This window comes from Peromyscus eremicus, chromosome 1 (assembly GCF_949786415.1).
Source record: "Peromyscus eremicus chromosome 1, PerEre_H2_v1, whole genome shotgun sequence".
In the NCBI taxonomy this organism is placed as follows: domain Eukaryota; kingdom Metazoa; phylum Chordata; class Mammalia; order Rodentia; family Cricetidae; genus Peromyscus; species Peromyscus eremicus.
In genome coordinates, this window is record NC_081416.1 from 124221381 (window position 1) to 124238286 (window position 16906).

A 16906-nucleotide genomic window follows, 5' to 3' on the forward strand; every position below is an offset into this window, starting at 1 on the left:
CTGTAGACACTGCCCTGTTTTTGAATGAACTAGGCAGGGGTTGTCCTTCCCTGTGGGAGAGGTCTATTAGATGTAAGAAGGCATGGATAAGTTAGATGTAAGGCATGGATAGGAAGCAGCCATGTGTAGTGGGTAGCTGTTCCAGCTTTGACCCAGAAGTACTAACCCCAGTGAGGCTTCCAGTAACTGTTACACCTACCATGAAGATCTACAAGTCAGACAGCAGAGTGCAGTTGCCTAGAGGCAGACAGAGGAAAGTTGGAGGTTAGTACATGGGCCATGCTAAGGATGAGCAACCCTAATATCAAGGCAGGACTGGAAACAAATGAGGGGAAAGAAGTTTCCTGGGAAAACCAGAGGAAGTGTTGCCACAAGATGAAGCTGGTCCCTGAGATGCATCAGAGTCTGACTTGGTTCATGGGCAGTGCAGACAACAAAGACTTGATATCTTCATTTCTTTTTCTCCATTGCTGTGGTTAAATTCTCTTACAAAAGTAATTTCGGGGAGGAGTTTGTTTCAGCTCACATTGAAGGTGCTGTCTACCACGACTGGGAAATCAAGGCCACGGGAGTTTCAGACAGTTGATCATATTACCCTGATAGTCAAAGGAGACCAATGGATGCAAACTTCAGCTCAGTCCCCTTTCTCCATTTATACAGTCCAGAATCCCAGTCAGGGAATGATACCACTCACCGTCAGCAGGTCTTCTCACTTCAAGATAGCCCCGCATAGGCACAACCAAAGGCCCTTCACCCAGGTCATTCTAGATTCCACTGAGTTGACAGCACCAGCCATTACACTTGGCTTGTGCCCAACACGTGTCTGTACCTGCTCAAAGATGGAGCAGGCCTCTCTACACAAGGGTTCTGTCCTGCACAGTCCCATGAACTATGGGCATGTGGCATTCAGATGTGTCTCCTATGTGAAGAAATGAAAATAATCTCCAGCAGCCCTCCTTTGGGATAGACCCCAGCTCCACATCTGAGGAGGCTATGGAGCATTAGAAAGCATGGTCATGCTACAGCTAACTCTGTCTCTTCCTTCCTTCATGGCTTCCAATGGTACCCTAATGGGTTGCACAGTGAAAACACAGTTGTCCTAAGAGACTTCTTAAGCTCAGAAAGCAATAGCTGGTTTATTCTGTTCTGAAGGATGGTGGCCATCACCTTCAATAACACTGCAACAAACGTTCACATGGGCTTCTATTTGAACCCTACAAGATCCGACTTACAAAGAGGATATCCAGACCAAGAAAGATTCAGGGCTGTAAGAGCAGAACCCATGGGGAGCTAGAGCTCCAGGCCCCTATCCAGTGGTCTCACCGTACCTCCTTCCATCTAACAGTGAGGCTTCCTGAGAGGTGACCAGCATTGCTGCTGAGAAAGTCAGAACGGCCATTGTCCTAGGACCAGGCAGGGTCAGAAGGAGACACATCAAACACCCAGAAGAAAAGCACCTTCAAAGTCTTCCCTTCCCGTGTGTCCTCTAGAAATTCTGTCATGAAAAGGCAGCAGCTGACGTTAATAGGGAACGCTCCTTCGTCTGAATGCAAGGCCATCAAGAAAGGAACAAAAGAAAAAGAAGAAAGCCTGGTTGAACACGGAGGCCTTTCAAGTCGCCGCCAGGCAGGTTCAAGAGCAAAGTTTGGCACGTCGGACGGGCGCTCTGCTCCTCTCTAAAGAGCGTGGGTTTATCCACACCCTATGACATGAATGAAATGAGTTTTCAGGGCTGCCAACTCTCTGGCTAGGGTTCTGCAGTAGAACGTTTCTACTACAATAAAAGAGAGGGGAATGACAGCCAAGGTTAAGGCAGAGTCTGAAGCGGAAGGACTGTCAATAATGGATGCAAAGCGCCTGGGTCATAGACGAGTATGTTTTCATAGCAAACCGTTTCCAAGCACAGCCTCCAATGACTGGACCACACTTTATCTGCTCAGAGTGATGCAAGCAGGAAGTCTGACTTGAATAGTTTCCTGAACTGTCTGCTCAGCTATTCCAGTACTGTTTGTGAAATAACCTTTGCTTCCTCTGAATTCGCTGGCACACCTGTGACTGCACACTCAATTCTTGCCTGCAGCCAGTAAAGGGGAGGTACAAGACACCTTCTCACAGATACATGAAATCTGGCCTCACATGAGTGACATCCTGAAACCCCATGCTCTGGGGTTATTCATTGGGTGATCCTGGGCAAATCCTGGAGACTTTTTGAGCCTTGGACAGCCTAACTCTTAAAACAGTGAGAAATAAGAAAGTGAATGTACCATATTTCCAGTACTGTGTCTGGCATACGGTAAGACTCCACACATGAAACCATGACTATTTTTAATGGCTTTTGGAATCTTCATATCCCTCTAGGCAGCATTTTGTCTACATGGCTAAGTGGGACAAGAACTGTCACCCAGAATAATGAAGACATGGCTCTTGGGGAGTGAACTTTGGTAGTGGGAAGGAGACCACTTATTCTGAAGGGAAGAATATGCATACCTATGCACTCTTTTGACAATGTTTTTGTATTTGGAAATGTTGAAGATCTAAATTTTGTAGAAAAAAAATGATAGGTAATTCTCAGCAAAATCTGCTTGGGTGTGAATATAAAGAAAAACTGAAATTTTAAGAATTTGGACACCATCTGCCTGGACACCATCTACCTGGGCACCAAGAAGTATCAAGAGGGGATTTTACACCATTGGGGGTAGAACCTTAAGTCGTTGAAAGGAAACAATCTAAAATACCACATCTCTGCACCAGAAGGACTGATGAAGACGCCCTGTGAACCCCTTTACTTGCAATAATCTCTTCCTGACAGCAAGCTTCCTCCAGGATGCCAATGGATGACATTTTTCATGTGTCTTCTAAGGGAGAGAAGGTCTGTTCAGGGCTACCCAGTGAACCAGACAGAGGGTTAGGACTACACCCAGGAAACCCACAATATTCTATCCTGGAAGAGAGAAGTAGCTCCCACTGGCAAGTACTGCTGGAGGCTGAGTAAGATGGCATGCTGGTCAGTTTTTCTCAACTTGACACAAGCTAGAGTTACCTGGGAAGAGGAAGCTCAACTGAGCTATCTCCATCAGCTTCTATGGGGCATTTTCTTGATTAATAATTGATGTGCAAGAGCCCCGCCCACTATGGGTGGTGCCACCCCTGGGTAGGTAGTCCTGGGTTGTATATGAGATCAAGCCACGGGGAACAAGCCAGTAAGCAGCACTCTTCCATGGCCTCTGCTTCAGTTCCTGCCTCCAGGTTCCTGCCTTGAGTTCCTGCCCTGACTTCCTTCATGGTGGACTAGTAACTAAGAGCCAAGTAATTGCTTTCCTCCCCAAGTTGCCTTGGATCATGGTGTTTGTCACTGCAATAAAATGCACACTGAGACAGATAATGACTGAGAAATGCTGTTGCAAGGTGGTCCTACAAGAATTCTCAAATAGAAATAAGGCAGAGCAGAGTGGGACACAGAGAGAATGGGTGGAGAGGAAGAGATGGCTAATATAGAGGAGACTGAGAACATTTGCAAAGTGATGGGAAGAAAGTGATGGCTGAGGGGAGCATGGAATTAAGAGCTACCAAAGATTAAGGCAAGGTTAAGTGAATATATATATAAGTGATAGTGGGTGGGTGTGAGCGAGCCTGAAGTATGGGTGGTAATTCAGGGCTGGGCTCTTCTACCAGTTTTCTGAGTTCAGATCCCGAGGTCATCACTTCCTGTGTGGCTCTGATCACATTTTCACCTTCTCTCTACCTCCACTTCCTCTTCTGTTGGATGTTTGTTCCTCCCTCGAGGGCTCTAGTAAGGCAACAGTGAAGTAAGGGAAGATTTGTGGAACTGAGCCTGACTTACGACAGCTCCATGATACAGATCAAATCATGCAGCTCGTGGGAATTGTTGAGTTCATGGAAGAGAGAAGACACGGTGGATAGAGAGCCTCAAGGCAGAAGGGATTTGATCCAGAACACAGGTAGAGGCACTGGCTTTGGATAAGGAGACAGCTGGTTCCTCTGTTGTAACACGAGAAAGGTGAGAGGTTGAGTCCTTCTATTAACGAATATTAATTGAACCCTGGAGGCAATGTACCCAACCCCACTGAGGGTGGCAATATTAAGGCAAGCATGCCTCCATCGTGGAGCTAACGCTGTAGTGAAAGACGGCACCTTTAATAAGTGAGTGTGGTGATTAAAAGATTAAAGTAATGGAGAGTGAGGCGAACCGCAGGGAGAGTACAGGGGAAAGTAGATGCTATTTTAAATGGTGGTCAGGAAAGGCCTGGCTACACAGATGACATTTGCACAAAGATTTGAAAAGGGGGAAGTGTTCCCTGGGGGTCTCCCTGGAGCAAACACCGCAGGGTGAAGGCAGAGCTAACACAGAGCCCTAGACCCGGAGCATGCCTGGTGGATGCAGGTGGAAGAACATGGGAGTATGTCTGAGTTCTCCATCCTTCCTCCCCAAGCCCTGCTCCAGGAAGCTGAGCCTTCTCTGGAGGAGAAGGACACCTGCAACTGTTTTGACTCATCTCTTCCTTCTCCGGCCCTTCCTAGAACACACTGGATATGTGGGATGTATGCTTCCTATGGAAATACTGGCATGAGCAGGACTCCAGACCCATGTTTGGCCATGGTCTATGGTGGGGGCACTGGGAACTGAGTGTAGACAGCACCTTGCTGCAAAGAGGCTGGAACAGCAATGTAGGGCGGAAGGCCCTGACCTGTAGAGAATGGGAATGTATGAACTCAGAAAAGTCTTTGTAGCCGTGAACACTGTGGTGATTGCTCTTGTTGCTGTGACTAAATATACAACAAAAGAAACTTGAGGAAGGTAGGGTTTGTTTTGACTCACAGTTAGAGGGCTACGACCCTTCGTGGTGGGGAATGCTTGGGAGCAGGAGCAGGAGGCAGCTGGTCACATTGCCTTCCCTGTAGCCAAACAGTAAGCAGAGTGTAAAACTTCGAGGCCTTCCTTCCAGTGACCCACATCCTCCAAAAGGTTTCACACCTTCCATAACAGTTTGGGACCACATGATAGGACACATGAACCCATGGAAGAGACTTCATAGTCAAACCTCAACAACACCTGACATTTAAAAGCCGTTGGGGCTAGAGAGAGGGTCCACTGGTTAAGAGCATTTATATAGAGGACCAGAGGACCAGAGTTTGGTTCCCAGCACCCACAGTAGGTGACTCCAGCTCTTGGGGATCCAATGCCCTCTTCTGGCCTGAGTAGACACCCACACGTTCATGTGCATGCTAGCACACATACGGGTAAGTAAAAATAAAATGTTTTTTTTATAAGCCTTTTCTACTTGCTTTTCACCAGATCCAGCTCATTTATTAGCATAGATGCATACACTTTTGGAGTTTAAGTGCCTTGTTATCTGGGTCTGCGAACTGGAAGGACCTTAGGATGCAGCATTATTTTAGTTAGTTGTGTATAATATATGTATCTTTTAATGATTTGGAGGTCAAGTCCGACATGAATTGGTAACCCCAGTTCATGCATCTTCTCAGGTCTTCGCTTTCGTTCACTCTGAGAGCATTCTGGCTGGAGTGATAAATCACACTGTCGTCCCCCCCCCCCCCCCGGGTTAGAGGTAAGGAAGAGGAAGGATCCAGAATAAGCCTGGTGTGACAAGCTGGCGTCCAAGAGGCTTGTTTACTTGCATTTTTGATGTGCAGATGCCTATAAGTACTTTTATATAAAGTCTAGGGAAATAGGCTGGAACGTAATCAAAGCTCTAGGTTCTCAGGGATGTTTTCTTAACTTAGGCAGAGGGGAGAGCCAAGAGTGAGATAGTACCTTTTTGTACAGCAAGGGAAACTGACAAGAAAAAAGTTGGCGGAAATCAAAGCAAATGAGATCAAGCCAGTATTTAAAATAGAAGACGGGATGCCAAGGGAAGTGCTGAGAAACAGAGAGAGCTCAAGGGCACAGAAGACAGCCATCCCCCCGAGCTGGGTAACCTTTGGCTTCAGCTACACCCTCGGAAGCCCAGGGCTGGAGACCTCAACTGTTACCGACTCAGCACCGTCAAGGTTGACACCTACGCACATCTCCAACTTTTCTGTGTCCTGTGGAGCCTCCATGTCTACGGGGTTTAAGCACTCCACTACAAAAATAAGGCCTGCTGTATAGAAAAGGAGGCTCAAATCCTGGGGAGTACATTGTACAGCTGTTAGGCCTGGCCTGAGAATCAATAAGGAGAGAAACTGCCCATCCGCAGGGCAACACCAAGAACAAATTGTGTCGCTTCCTGTGAAATTCAAGCTGTTAGGGGGAATGTCTCATGCTGTCGCTCCACATCCTGAAGTGACCACCAGCCAACTCCAGTGTGATGGTGATGGCTCCACACTGGTGATGAGCTGGCCTTGCTGGAGTTCAGAACCCACGTTAGACCTGTGAATGCCACTTATAAGCATAAGGAAGTCCTCAAGGAGAAATGTAGCTATGATGTCTCCTAGACTACAAGGAGCATCTTGCATCCTAAAATAGGAGTCACCAACATTCTATAGTAAGCAGCTCAAATCTGGCCAGCTCCCTGGTACCAATTTCTGTCTTAGTCACTGTTCTATTGCTGTGACGAGACACCATAAACAAGGCAACTCTTATAAAAGAAATCATTTAATTGAGGCTTGCTTACAGTTTCAGAGGTTTAGTCTATTAGCCTTGTGGCAGCACATAGGCAGACTTGGTGCTGGAGACACAGCTGAGAGTTCTACGTCTGGATCTTCAGGCAGTAGGAAAAGAGAAAGCCACTGGGCCTGGCTTAGGCTTTTGAAACCTCAAAGCCCATCCTCACTGTCACAAGGTCACACCTGCTCCAACAAGGCCACATTTCCTAATCCTTCCAAAGTAGTGCCACCCCCTGATGATTAAGTATCCAAATAGACAAGGCTATGGGGCCATTCTTATTCAAACCACCACGTGGTCCTTAGGTTAAGAATGGAAAGCAGTCAAAAGAACGACATTCATGGTCAGTGGTTTGCAGTGTGCTCTGTGTTTTTTGGATGTTTGCATTAGATCATGTAACCTTTTCAACAACCACACCAACCAGATACTATTACTCAAACTACAGACATGGAAGCACATAGAAACTTCTAGATAGGCCAAGTGGTAATCTAAGATCAAACAGCTACTGACTAGTTCATGGAGAAATCAGACACTTGGAATTTTATCTCAGAGCTTGTTCTCTTAGCCTGCTTCCCCATAGGAAAAGTTCCCCACTACCGTAAGGGCAGAGCCTAAGTTCCAGAAGAAAGACTTAGGTGGCACATGAGTTCACAGAGGAAAAATAAAGGACCTCAGAGGATCAGGGAAAGAGTGTAGGAGAATGTGGCATACATTCATAATATTCATACATACCCATAATAATGGCAGGAACAATAACTTTTAGTTAAGCATAACCTTAGCCATCCTCCCCTCCTCAATTAAATTCTTCTCATTAGCAGACTGATGAATCTTTTGAGTAAAAAAAAAATTCTACTGGATTATTATATTTTCTAATATCATCAATAAAACATTTGTGGAAAATTTTTCTCTCTTATTTCTGAAGGGTATGCATATCTTTAATTTTTCCTCTTGGCTCATAAAGTCTAAAATACTTACTGTCTGGCTCTTTAAAGGAAAACTTAACTGACTCATACCCTAGAGGATATAAAACCTTGGAGGTGACTTGGAATGAGATTGGAAAAGCCAACTACAGCGTGGGTCAAGCCACTCCTGTACCACAGCGCACCTGTGAAGGTCAAAGGACCATCTCAGGTGTTGGTCCTTGCCTTCCATCTTGTTTGAGACAGAGTGCCTTGTTCACTGCTCTTTATGCTGGGCTAGTTGGCCTGCAAGCTCTGGGCATCCTCCAGTCTCTACCTCCTATCTCTCTGCAGGAACCCTGGAATTACAGATGTGCAGTACTGTATCTGGCTCTATGTGTGTTCTGGGGATCTGAACTCAGATCCTTATGGCTGTGTGCCAAGAGCTTTACCCACTGATCTATCTCCCCAGTCCCACTTTTAAGGTAGTAAAGGGCAAAGACACGAGAGCTTCCACATCTTGGAGTTTGGGACAGATGACCTTGAACTTCTTGTCTCCTGATGATCCCAGCAGTTACATCACTGTAGTCTAGCCTGTAGACAGATACAAGTCCTTCATAAAGGATTCTCCGATGGTGATCACTGAAGATGCCTTGGGCTGGGATTACTGGGATGGGATACTTAGAGCAAAGTCTCCCCTCATGGATGGAAGCACTCTTCTTGATGTGACCATCGGTGGTGGTTTGAAAGAAAAGCCTCCCAAAGGGAGTGGCACTATTAGGAGTTGTAGCCTTGTTGGAGTAGATGTGGTCTCATTAAGGAAGCGTGTCACTGTGGAGGCGGGTTTTAGGTCTCATATGTGCACAAACCATGCCCAGTGAGACAGTCTACTTCCTGTTGCCTGTGCAGCTCCTCCAGCACCGTGTCCGCCTGCACGCCTGCATGCTTCCTGCCATGATGACGATGGACTAAACCTCTGAAACTGTAAGCCACCACTTCAACTGAATGTTCTCCTTTTATAAGAGTTATCATGGTCATGGTGTTTCTTCACAGGCATAGAAACCCTAACTAAGGCACCATCCCAAACCAAACCACAAAAACTCCAGGCAAGCACTCACGAACCACCTCCCCTTCAGAGTAAGCAATGGAATTATGGTTGCTAACTTTATGTTTAGGACCTGTGCTGAATCAGTCTGGGGTCCCTTGCTCATCTGAACAAGGATATCCAGCCTTTCAGAAGACGGAGACAGGCAGCTAATTTTTGGCAACTAATTCAAAAAATTCTGGGCAATGGTGCTCCTGAGCCATCACATGCAGGTCATCAGTTAAAACACAGGTGTTTAACTCTGGACACCAACATGGAGGGTGGGACTGTCCCCTACAAAGAGCATCTTTGTGATGTTCTGCCTCTCAGAACTCAATCATCAAATATCAGATCTCCCTGGCACACTGATAGGTGGACAAACTTTGAAAACATGACATGAAGTCAAGGAAGCCACGTGTTGTGTGGTTCAACCCACCTGAAATATCTAGAATAGGCAGGTCCATAAAGGTGTTAAAGATGGACCATGGAATCAAAGTTATGAGAATGGTGAGGAGGATTGCTTATTGAATGTAGTTTCTCTTTGGGAGGAGATGTTGTGAGGATCGTGATGGGTGATACCATCATTAGGGCTTTAATGTCCTTATGCTGTTGCTGAAATTTTTCAGTATGGTAAGTTTTAGGTATTCAGAGGAAAGGGCATCTTTAAATCAAAACCCTTGCTTGACCCTCAGTAGGAACCCCAGGTCTGCTCATGTGACTAATTCCAGATTTTCCCCTCCCTCACCTCTTTCCTTATCATATGCTCATAGGACCATATCTTAGTGTACCCCTAGGAGTCAGCAGGTAGGAGCTCAGTAGGTTTTATGTGTGAATTAGAAAAAGGCATTCAGTATCCTCCCAACAATGTGAAGCAGCTACAAATTCATGAATCACTCTTCAGTTTAATCTTCTACTCTCAAGATTAATCAACTGTTTAAGTTAGGTCCAGACTCTTAATTAAAGCTGTCAGGGCCTGAAAGTTCATTTTCCGAGCCCAGCTCTCTGGTGAGGAACTGCAAATGTGGGAAATTCTAACACAGATAGACACTGGGCATGACCTTGAGGATAAACAACGGAGCCTGATGTTCACATATTAGAATAGCACATTGTACCTCACTAACGTATACATTTGTGATTTGTCTATTGAAAAAAAAAACAGTTAACACGATTTAATAAATTGCAGGCTGGGGTTGCAGCTCAGTGGGCAGAGTATTTGCTAACGTGCAGGAAGCCCTGGGGTCCATCACTAGCACTACAGAAATGGATGTGTGGGGCACACCTATAATCCCAGCACTCTAGAGGCAGAAGTGAGAGGATGAAGAGTTCAAGATAACCTGGGCTACATAGTGAGTTCAAGGCTAGCCTAGACTGTGTGAGACCCTGTCTCAAAAATAAATAAATATTTTAAAATAATTGGGTTCTCATGCAGAAGTTGAGCAGAAATTCCTTTTTGTGTGTTTACTAGTTGTTTTCCCCAGAATGGATCCAACTGCATGTGGTTTTGTTGTGTTTGATTAACAGGCCATCTCTTTCTTGTCTAGTTACTGTGTACTCTGCTCGGGGAGAACACACTTTCTAAACTGTAAAACTTTCAAGTGGCCAAACTTTGTCAACATTCTAGCTGAGAATATTGTAGAAAGATCAAACGGACACTTGTTATTGCTGATATTAGGGCTTGGTTATGAGGTTTTATGGTATGCAAAGTGCTTTCGAGAGGGTGGTGTTGTTGATGATGAAGATGATAATGATTTTGGTAGTCTAAGCATCTGTGGTTTTCTAATTCACTTTGTGATTGATTTTTAGCAATTTTTCACCTGATCATCACGTTCTCTCCCTTCACTAAGCAAGCATTAGTTTATTTTTAATAACGTTTGAGGCAAAATGTAATCATAAAGGAAACAAAAACAAACCCTTTATTGGTCTGTGTGCTTCTTTCTAAAGCCGAATACCTTCAGACTCCCTGTGAGTGACACCTTGCCCTAGAGATTATGGCCACACAAGTGTCTTGAATGGGTGTAATGAAGGTGTAGGATCAGGTGTGCAGAACTGAAGTCTAACTTAGTTCACTAAGCTCCGGGGCAAGGCACTCTATGAGCTACAGACCTGAACAGGACAGGGCCTCACCCTATTTAACTTGTCATGTTAATAGTCCCCCAGAGAGAGGGCACACATGTCATACCATGATGGGCACACAAAAAGGACTAGGGCAGGTCAGGAGCAGAGTGAGAGAAACAAATTGGCAAGAGCCTTTGGGGTGGCTTCTGTAAGAAGGCAATGGGTGAGGATGGTGAGTGGGCTAGTTTGAATGATTTCTATGGGCTCTGGGGTACAGACTATGGTCCTGGTATTCTCATATCTGGTCTTAGGGCTATTGTGCAAAGGAATAATAACCTCTAGTGGGAACTCCATCAATGAGGTGGTGGCATGTGGGCTATGTCATGATTGGTTGACATGCTTGAAGGGCATATGCCCATGCAAGCCTTGACAGAGAGCAAGACCCAAATGTCCAAACACCAGAATATGGAAAATAAAATACAAGGTTACTGTTCATCCTTAAGGGACATACACTGCAGTGGGACCAGGCAAGGAGCTGAAGCTGGAGCAAAAAACTCAGACCTTGGCCTCTCAGCTGTCAGAGGAGGGGTCAGATTGTGAGCTGACGGATTAGGAAAAGATGCTGAGAAAGAAGCAGCTGTTCCCTAAAGAGAAGGAAAGAGTGGCTGAGAATGGAAATCCCAGGTAGCTCTGAGGGAAGACCAGGTGTGGGGCTTGGGGGTTAGCGTGGAAGTGTGGTAAGAATGATCTGCTTGACTGAGTGTGCTGGGAGGCACTAACCTGAAATGATAGTCACAACACAGGTTCTAGACCAGCAGCAAGCCCCTGCACCACATTCCAGGGGGTGCTGGTAGTTAGTGGAGACATTTTTGATGGTCACACCTTTGAGATGAGGAAGAAGTCTACTGTTAGAATGCAGTAGACAGAAGTCAGGGGTGCAGCTGGGTTTGGTGGTGCATGCCTTTAATCCCAGAAGAGACTGAGGCAGACACAGGCATATATCTGTGGTCTTCATAATGAGTCCCAGGACAGCCAGGGCTACATAGTGAAACTCTGTCTCAAAAAAAAAAAGTCCAGGATACTATAACATAGAGATATCAGCCCCTCCTAGCCTCACTGACAAAGAGATGTCCTGACTGAATGTCAAGCGTGTCAACAATAGAGAGCCCTGAGTTAGAAGAAGGATTGATCAGGGAAAGTATTCATATTTGACAGTAAAGTCTGAAGGATTCCATGTTCTCTGGGACCTGGCCTGAGGCAGAAAAGGAGAAAGGCTTGGAGCTAGTGTTGGTCAAGTATTGATCCCTTTAAACCTTTCAGTTGGGGGCTGGGGACAGAGGAAGGAGATGTTGGTCTAAAGGCACAAAGATCAGTTAGGCAGTTTTAAAGTTCTATTTTGTAGCACAGTAGCTACAGCTAATACTGTATTTAGTCAAGCACAATGTCTCACACCTATAGTCCCAGCTACTCAGGAGGCTGATGCAGAAGGATCACAAATCCAAGCCTACGTGGGTAACATGGCAAGACTTTGCTCAAATAATTATAATAACAACAACAATAATGTATACTTGAAAATTGCTGTTAGGTTGATCTTCTATGTTCTTACAACAAAAAAGACAACTATATGAGGTAACAGGTATATGAATTATCTTAGTCATTTCATAATATATACCTATTTTAAGGCATCACAATGGACATGATGGATACACTCAGTCTTCAGTAATTGTGGGTAATTGACTGTAGGACTCTCCCACAGATACCAAATTCCACAAGTGCACGAGTCCTTTATATAAAGTGATGCAGTATTTGCCTATGACCTATGAACAGCCTTTCATATACTTTGGACTCATTACTGCTAATTTCTAATACAATGTAAGTGCTTTGGTATACTGTTTGGGTACCAACAAGAAAAATGTCTGTTCAGCTTCAGTAGACACAAAAAACAATTTTTCGGTTTTTTGAGACAGGGTTTCTCTGCGTAACAGCCCTGGCTGTCCTAGAACTCACCGTGTAGACCAGGCTGGTCTTGAACTCAGATCCACTTGCCTCTGCCCCTGAAGTGCTGGGATTAAAGATGTGTGCCACCATCACCCAACTAACATAAAATTTTTAAGGTATCTTTTTATCCTAAATTGGTTGAACCCACAGATGTAGGACCCATGAACACAAAGAATCATTTCTGTTTTTATGTGTATATATGTATGTATATGAAGTCAGTGGTAAACTGGGAACTTAAGAAGAAAAGGGGGGAAAAGAAGAAGAATCCTTGCGGTGTCTCTGAAACTGTTCTTCATGAGGACAGGAACTGTGTGTTCAGCTTTGCCAGCAACCTAGCTACGATGTTACTCAAAAAATTTTGTTGAATGAAGATTTTTCAGAATTAAATTCGATGCAGCATTGTCCTCACCTGGAGCCCCTGTAAGTTTCATGGAAGCCCCCATGAGCTGGGTTTGCCTTTTGAATAAACAGCATTTTAGATTCTGATGAAGGCGGAACATTCTCCAGAATCTATTATCTCTTCTTGCGCTTCACATATACTCCCGGGCCCTCGTCAAACACTTCATAAATATGCTGCCATTTTTTAAACCCATTTCTTGTATTTCTTTAACTTTTTATTTATAAGCTGTTACTTTTATATATGGATACAGTATATTCAGATCACGTCCACCAGCACTCTGCTCCATGCTCCGACTCCTGGTGGACCCCACCTGCCACACACTGTCCCAACTTCATGCTAGCATTTTCTTCTAAGCATTTTCCTCTTTTATTTGGTCTTTCCCAGAGGGAGATGCAAGTATCCCCACTATTCCCCATGGTGATGTGGGATGATTGAGGGATTCCTCTGATAAATACTTTCCTTGTGATGGTTTTGTGGTTTTTGTAAATAAGTACGTGGCTCTGACATCATATCTCTGTTTCTTGGATGGTCTTGCTTAGGACAAAGGTACATTTTTAAACATAAGTCTATTTTAAAGTTTAAATAAATGATAGTATTCACAGATGACAAAGGAAATTGGTTATCGAGATTTAAGAATTACTGGTTTGGGGAGCATTAGCATGCTGGTTAGTGTTTTTGCCAACTTAATACAAACTAGAGTCACCAGGAAAGAGGGGATATCATTGAGAAGACCCTCCATCAGATTGACCTGTGGGCAAGGTTGTGGTACATCTCTTGATTAATGATTGACAGGAGAGCCCAGTTCATTGCGCATAGTGCTACCCCTGGACAGGTAGGTGGTCCTGGGTTATATAAGAAAGCAGGCTGAGTAAGCTACAGAAAGCAAGCCAGTAGGCTGAGTTCCTCCATGGCCTCTGCTTCAGTTCCTGCCTCAACTTTCCTCAACTTACCTGGGAGCTGTGAGAAGAAATAAATCCCTTTTCCCACCTTAGTTGGTTTGGGTCAATGTTTTATCACAGCAACACCATGAAAATTAGGACAACCAGTTAAACTCATTTGAAGTTCATTTTGCTATCCACAGTAAGGTGCTCAAATTATTTCTTCCAAGATTGTTAGCCAACTATTCCAAACCATTTACTTAATTTCCCTTTGATAATGCTTTTAAAAATCATGTATCAACTCTTATACATGCAGTATTTCTAGACAATCTCTTTTGTTTCATTAACCTTTTGTTAGTCTTGAACTATTCCTGCACTTTTAAATACCATGTTTGACTTACTATCTGGCCCAACAGCTCTTCCCTCCCAAGAGGAGAGCTGCTTTGATGGCTGGGGTCTGAGTGAGGGGTGTGAATGGACACCACACCAAATGAAGCCCCTGGGGTCAACTGGGCTGTGGTTCAGAACAAGGACCTGTGAAATGTCACCAGAGTCCCAATCAGAAGGTCAGGAGTTCTGCCTTCCAAGTAAAATGGAAAGACTATAAAACCAAATTAATTAATTAAATACTAGACATTAAATGAGAGTAAGTATGATGTTACTTTGTGTCATAAAGAACTAGGCTTGGAGGGGCAAAACTTGATGGTGGAGAAATCCTAAAGGCCCTCTTACCACCTCCAATTATCTGGCTATGAAGGAGGAGACTATTGACTGTCAGTAAGTAACGTTGAAACTGCGTTTCAACAGATCAGAAAAATACATACATATATATGCATGTGTGTATATGTGTGCAGATGCACATATGGTAATATCTGTATAAATCCAGTGTGCTGCTTTGCCATAACTGCTTCCCGAAGAATTCTCCTTTAATGACACAGTTTCCCCAAATGCATGGCTTCCCTGGGGATATTAATTGTTTCTTTGCTGTATACTAACTCTTTCTCTGAAGGGCTCAGCAGAACTTTAAAATATAAGTAAAATCCAAAATACTTTCTTAATCACATAGCCTATAAATCGGGGGGGGGGGCGTTAATGAAAAAAAAAAAAGTTAAGTCTTACGTATGACTTTTCTACAGCACAAGTACAAAGTGGGGAGCCAAGGGCACACATTCATGCTTTACCCAGTCAATACAATAGCAAAATAGGATGATGCTGCATGGCCAAACAACCCAATCTGACAGCTGAATAGGAAAGGGACTAAAGTCTTGAGCTTTGCAAAAGCCTGTTCTCTAGAACAAAGGATCTCATTCATTGCCCACATGCCTCCTGTCCCCTCCACCCTACACAGTAACACTATTAATAATATGCATCCTGCCACTAGAAAATAAGCTGTTGCCACATTTGGTTAGAGGCACTACTGGGTGTATCTTCTTGCCTCTGTTGAATTTCTGGTGTCTTCAATTCAGAGTGAATGTGAGGAACAACCTCCCACTACCCATGAATGAAAGCAAGAGATGAGAGCGAATGACCTGAGTTACGCTGGTGTAAATGCCATGTTGGACTGAATCACATCGTCGTGTGGATTAGCCAAGGGAGATGTTTCCAAAGCAGTCTATTACCAATCTCAAATGGGTGTCTCAATTTGAAGTATTCAGTTGGGAGATGGGAGGATCTGAGAGACCCAAATCCCCGTAAAATTCCTGGGCTGTGCCTAAGACCAAGACATGGCCCATTATTGAAAGTCCAGAATCAGATGTTGTCATCTTTCTGTGGTCCCCCAGGTGAGCTCAGGGGTCTCCTGGTGATTGAAGAGGGCTTTGCAAGGAAGAGCTGCACTGATAAATAATGCATTTCCTTTGTCTTGCAGGAATTCTGGAGGCAGAGGTACAATCAGATCAGCTGTGAACAGCTTACATAGCAAATCTAATAGGTTTGTAAATTAGATTTTGTGTTCATTTGTTTTTGCTGTAAGGCACCTATTAATCTGCCTCTCCTCTTTGCTGGGTGGTGCTCTTCTTACTTAGCAAATAGATCTGTTTCATTTCACTTTGGTTTTGCATTTCCTTAATCACTTTTGAGGGGGAGCTGTCAGTGGGAGATGACATGAAACGGTCCGTGGGGCTAGAGAGGCTGTAGAGATGGGAAACACAGGTGGGTAAAAGTTACCTTCTGGAAAAGAGCCCGCCCACTTTGTAGGTCTTGAGCTAACACCAACTTTCCTGTAACCTGCATTTTTGCTGAGTAGTGGAGCCCCTGGAGCAAGCTAGGGCTTTAATCCAATTTTGTTGTAGTTGATGGCTTGTCTGGGAGGTTGAGATGAGGAGAAAGCATTCAAGAACTCTGCTGAGACATCTGAAAATATGTAGGAAGTCAACTAAGTAATGTTAACTCTAATTAGTGGATGTGCACTCTAAATTCTGAAAGAGCACTCTTACATTGTGTGACTGGAAGCCTTTGGGACAGTCCTTGGCTAGTGCAGAGATTGGTGCAGGGAACTGGGCAGGTGCTTTTGCAAGGCAACAAAGCCAGACTCACTGCAGATACCTTGCTTCTGATTCTCCGTTCTCCACAAAATGATGAGTCCACCATAGCTCTGACCTCTGTCTCAAAGCCCAAGCTTAAGGAGCAGGGAGGTAAGAAGCAAGCCCCTTGACACGAACAAAGGCTATTGTTCAAACTGAAGTTCTTGTTTTACTTCCTCAGTGTCCCGTTTTGATACTGCTGGGAGTGAGAGGTCCACAACATCCAGATGCCACAACATTCAGTTTTGTTGTTTACTCTCCACATTTTTTTTAAGTTTTGAGCAGACCCAGCCTGTAAAGTATGTCCGATCTTGACCTTGCATAACTGGCTTGAGAAACTGTTCCCTCTATCCTTGACATCATTGCTTCAGCAGCTCTAGTGGCCTCAACCATATGGCACTTCAAATGAAGGGTATCTTTTGACTAAAATGCAAATACGGCAGAA

At 44.4% G+C, this 16906-nt stretch overlaps 1 protein-coding gene across 2 annotated transcripts in view; it reads left to right on the forward strand.

Annotated features, from left to right (window-relative positions):
• The window catches only part of St8sia2 (ST8 alpha-N-acetyl-neuraminide alpha-2,8-sialyltransferase 2), a 70754-nt gene that overhangs the window by 20275 nt on the left and 33573 nt on the right, over positions 1-16906 (forward strand). The window contains exon 2 of one of the 2 annotated variants that reach the window (XM_059253318.1): positions 15807-15869. The exons of the other annotated variant lie outside the window; for it this stretch is intronic. Coding sequence (XP_059109301.1) covers positions 15807-15869 — 63 coding nt within the window. The remainder of the gene's footprint in view (positions 1-15806; positions 15870-16906) is intronic. 2 annotated transcript variants of the gene reach the window in all.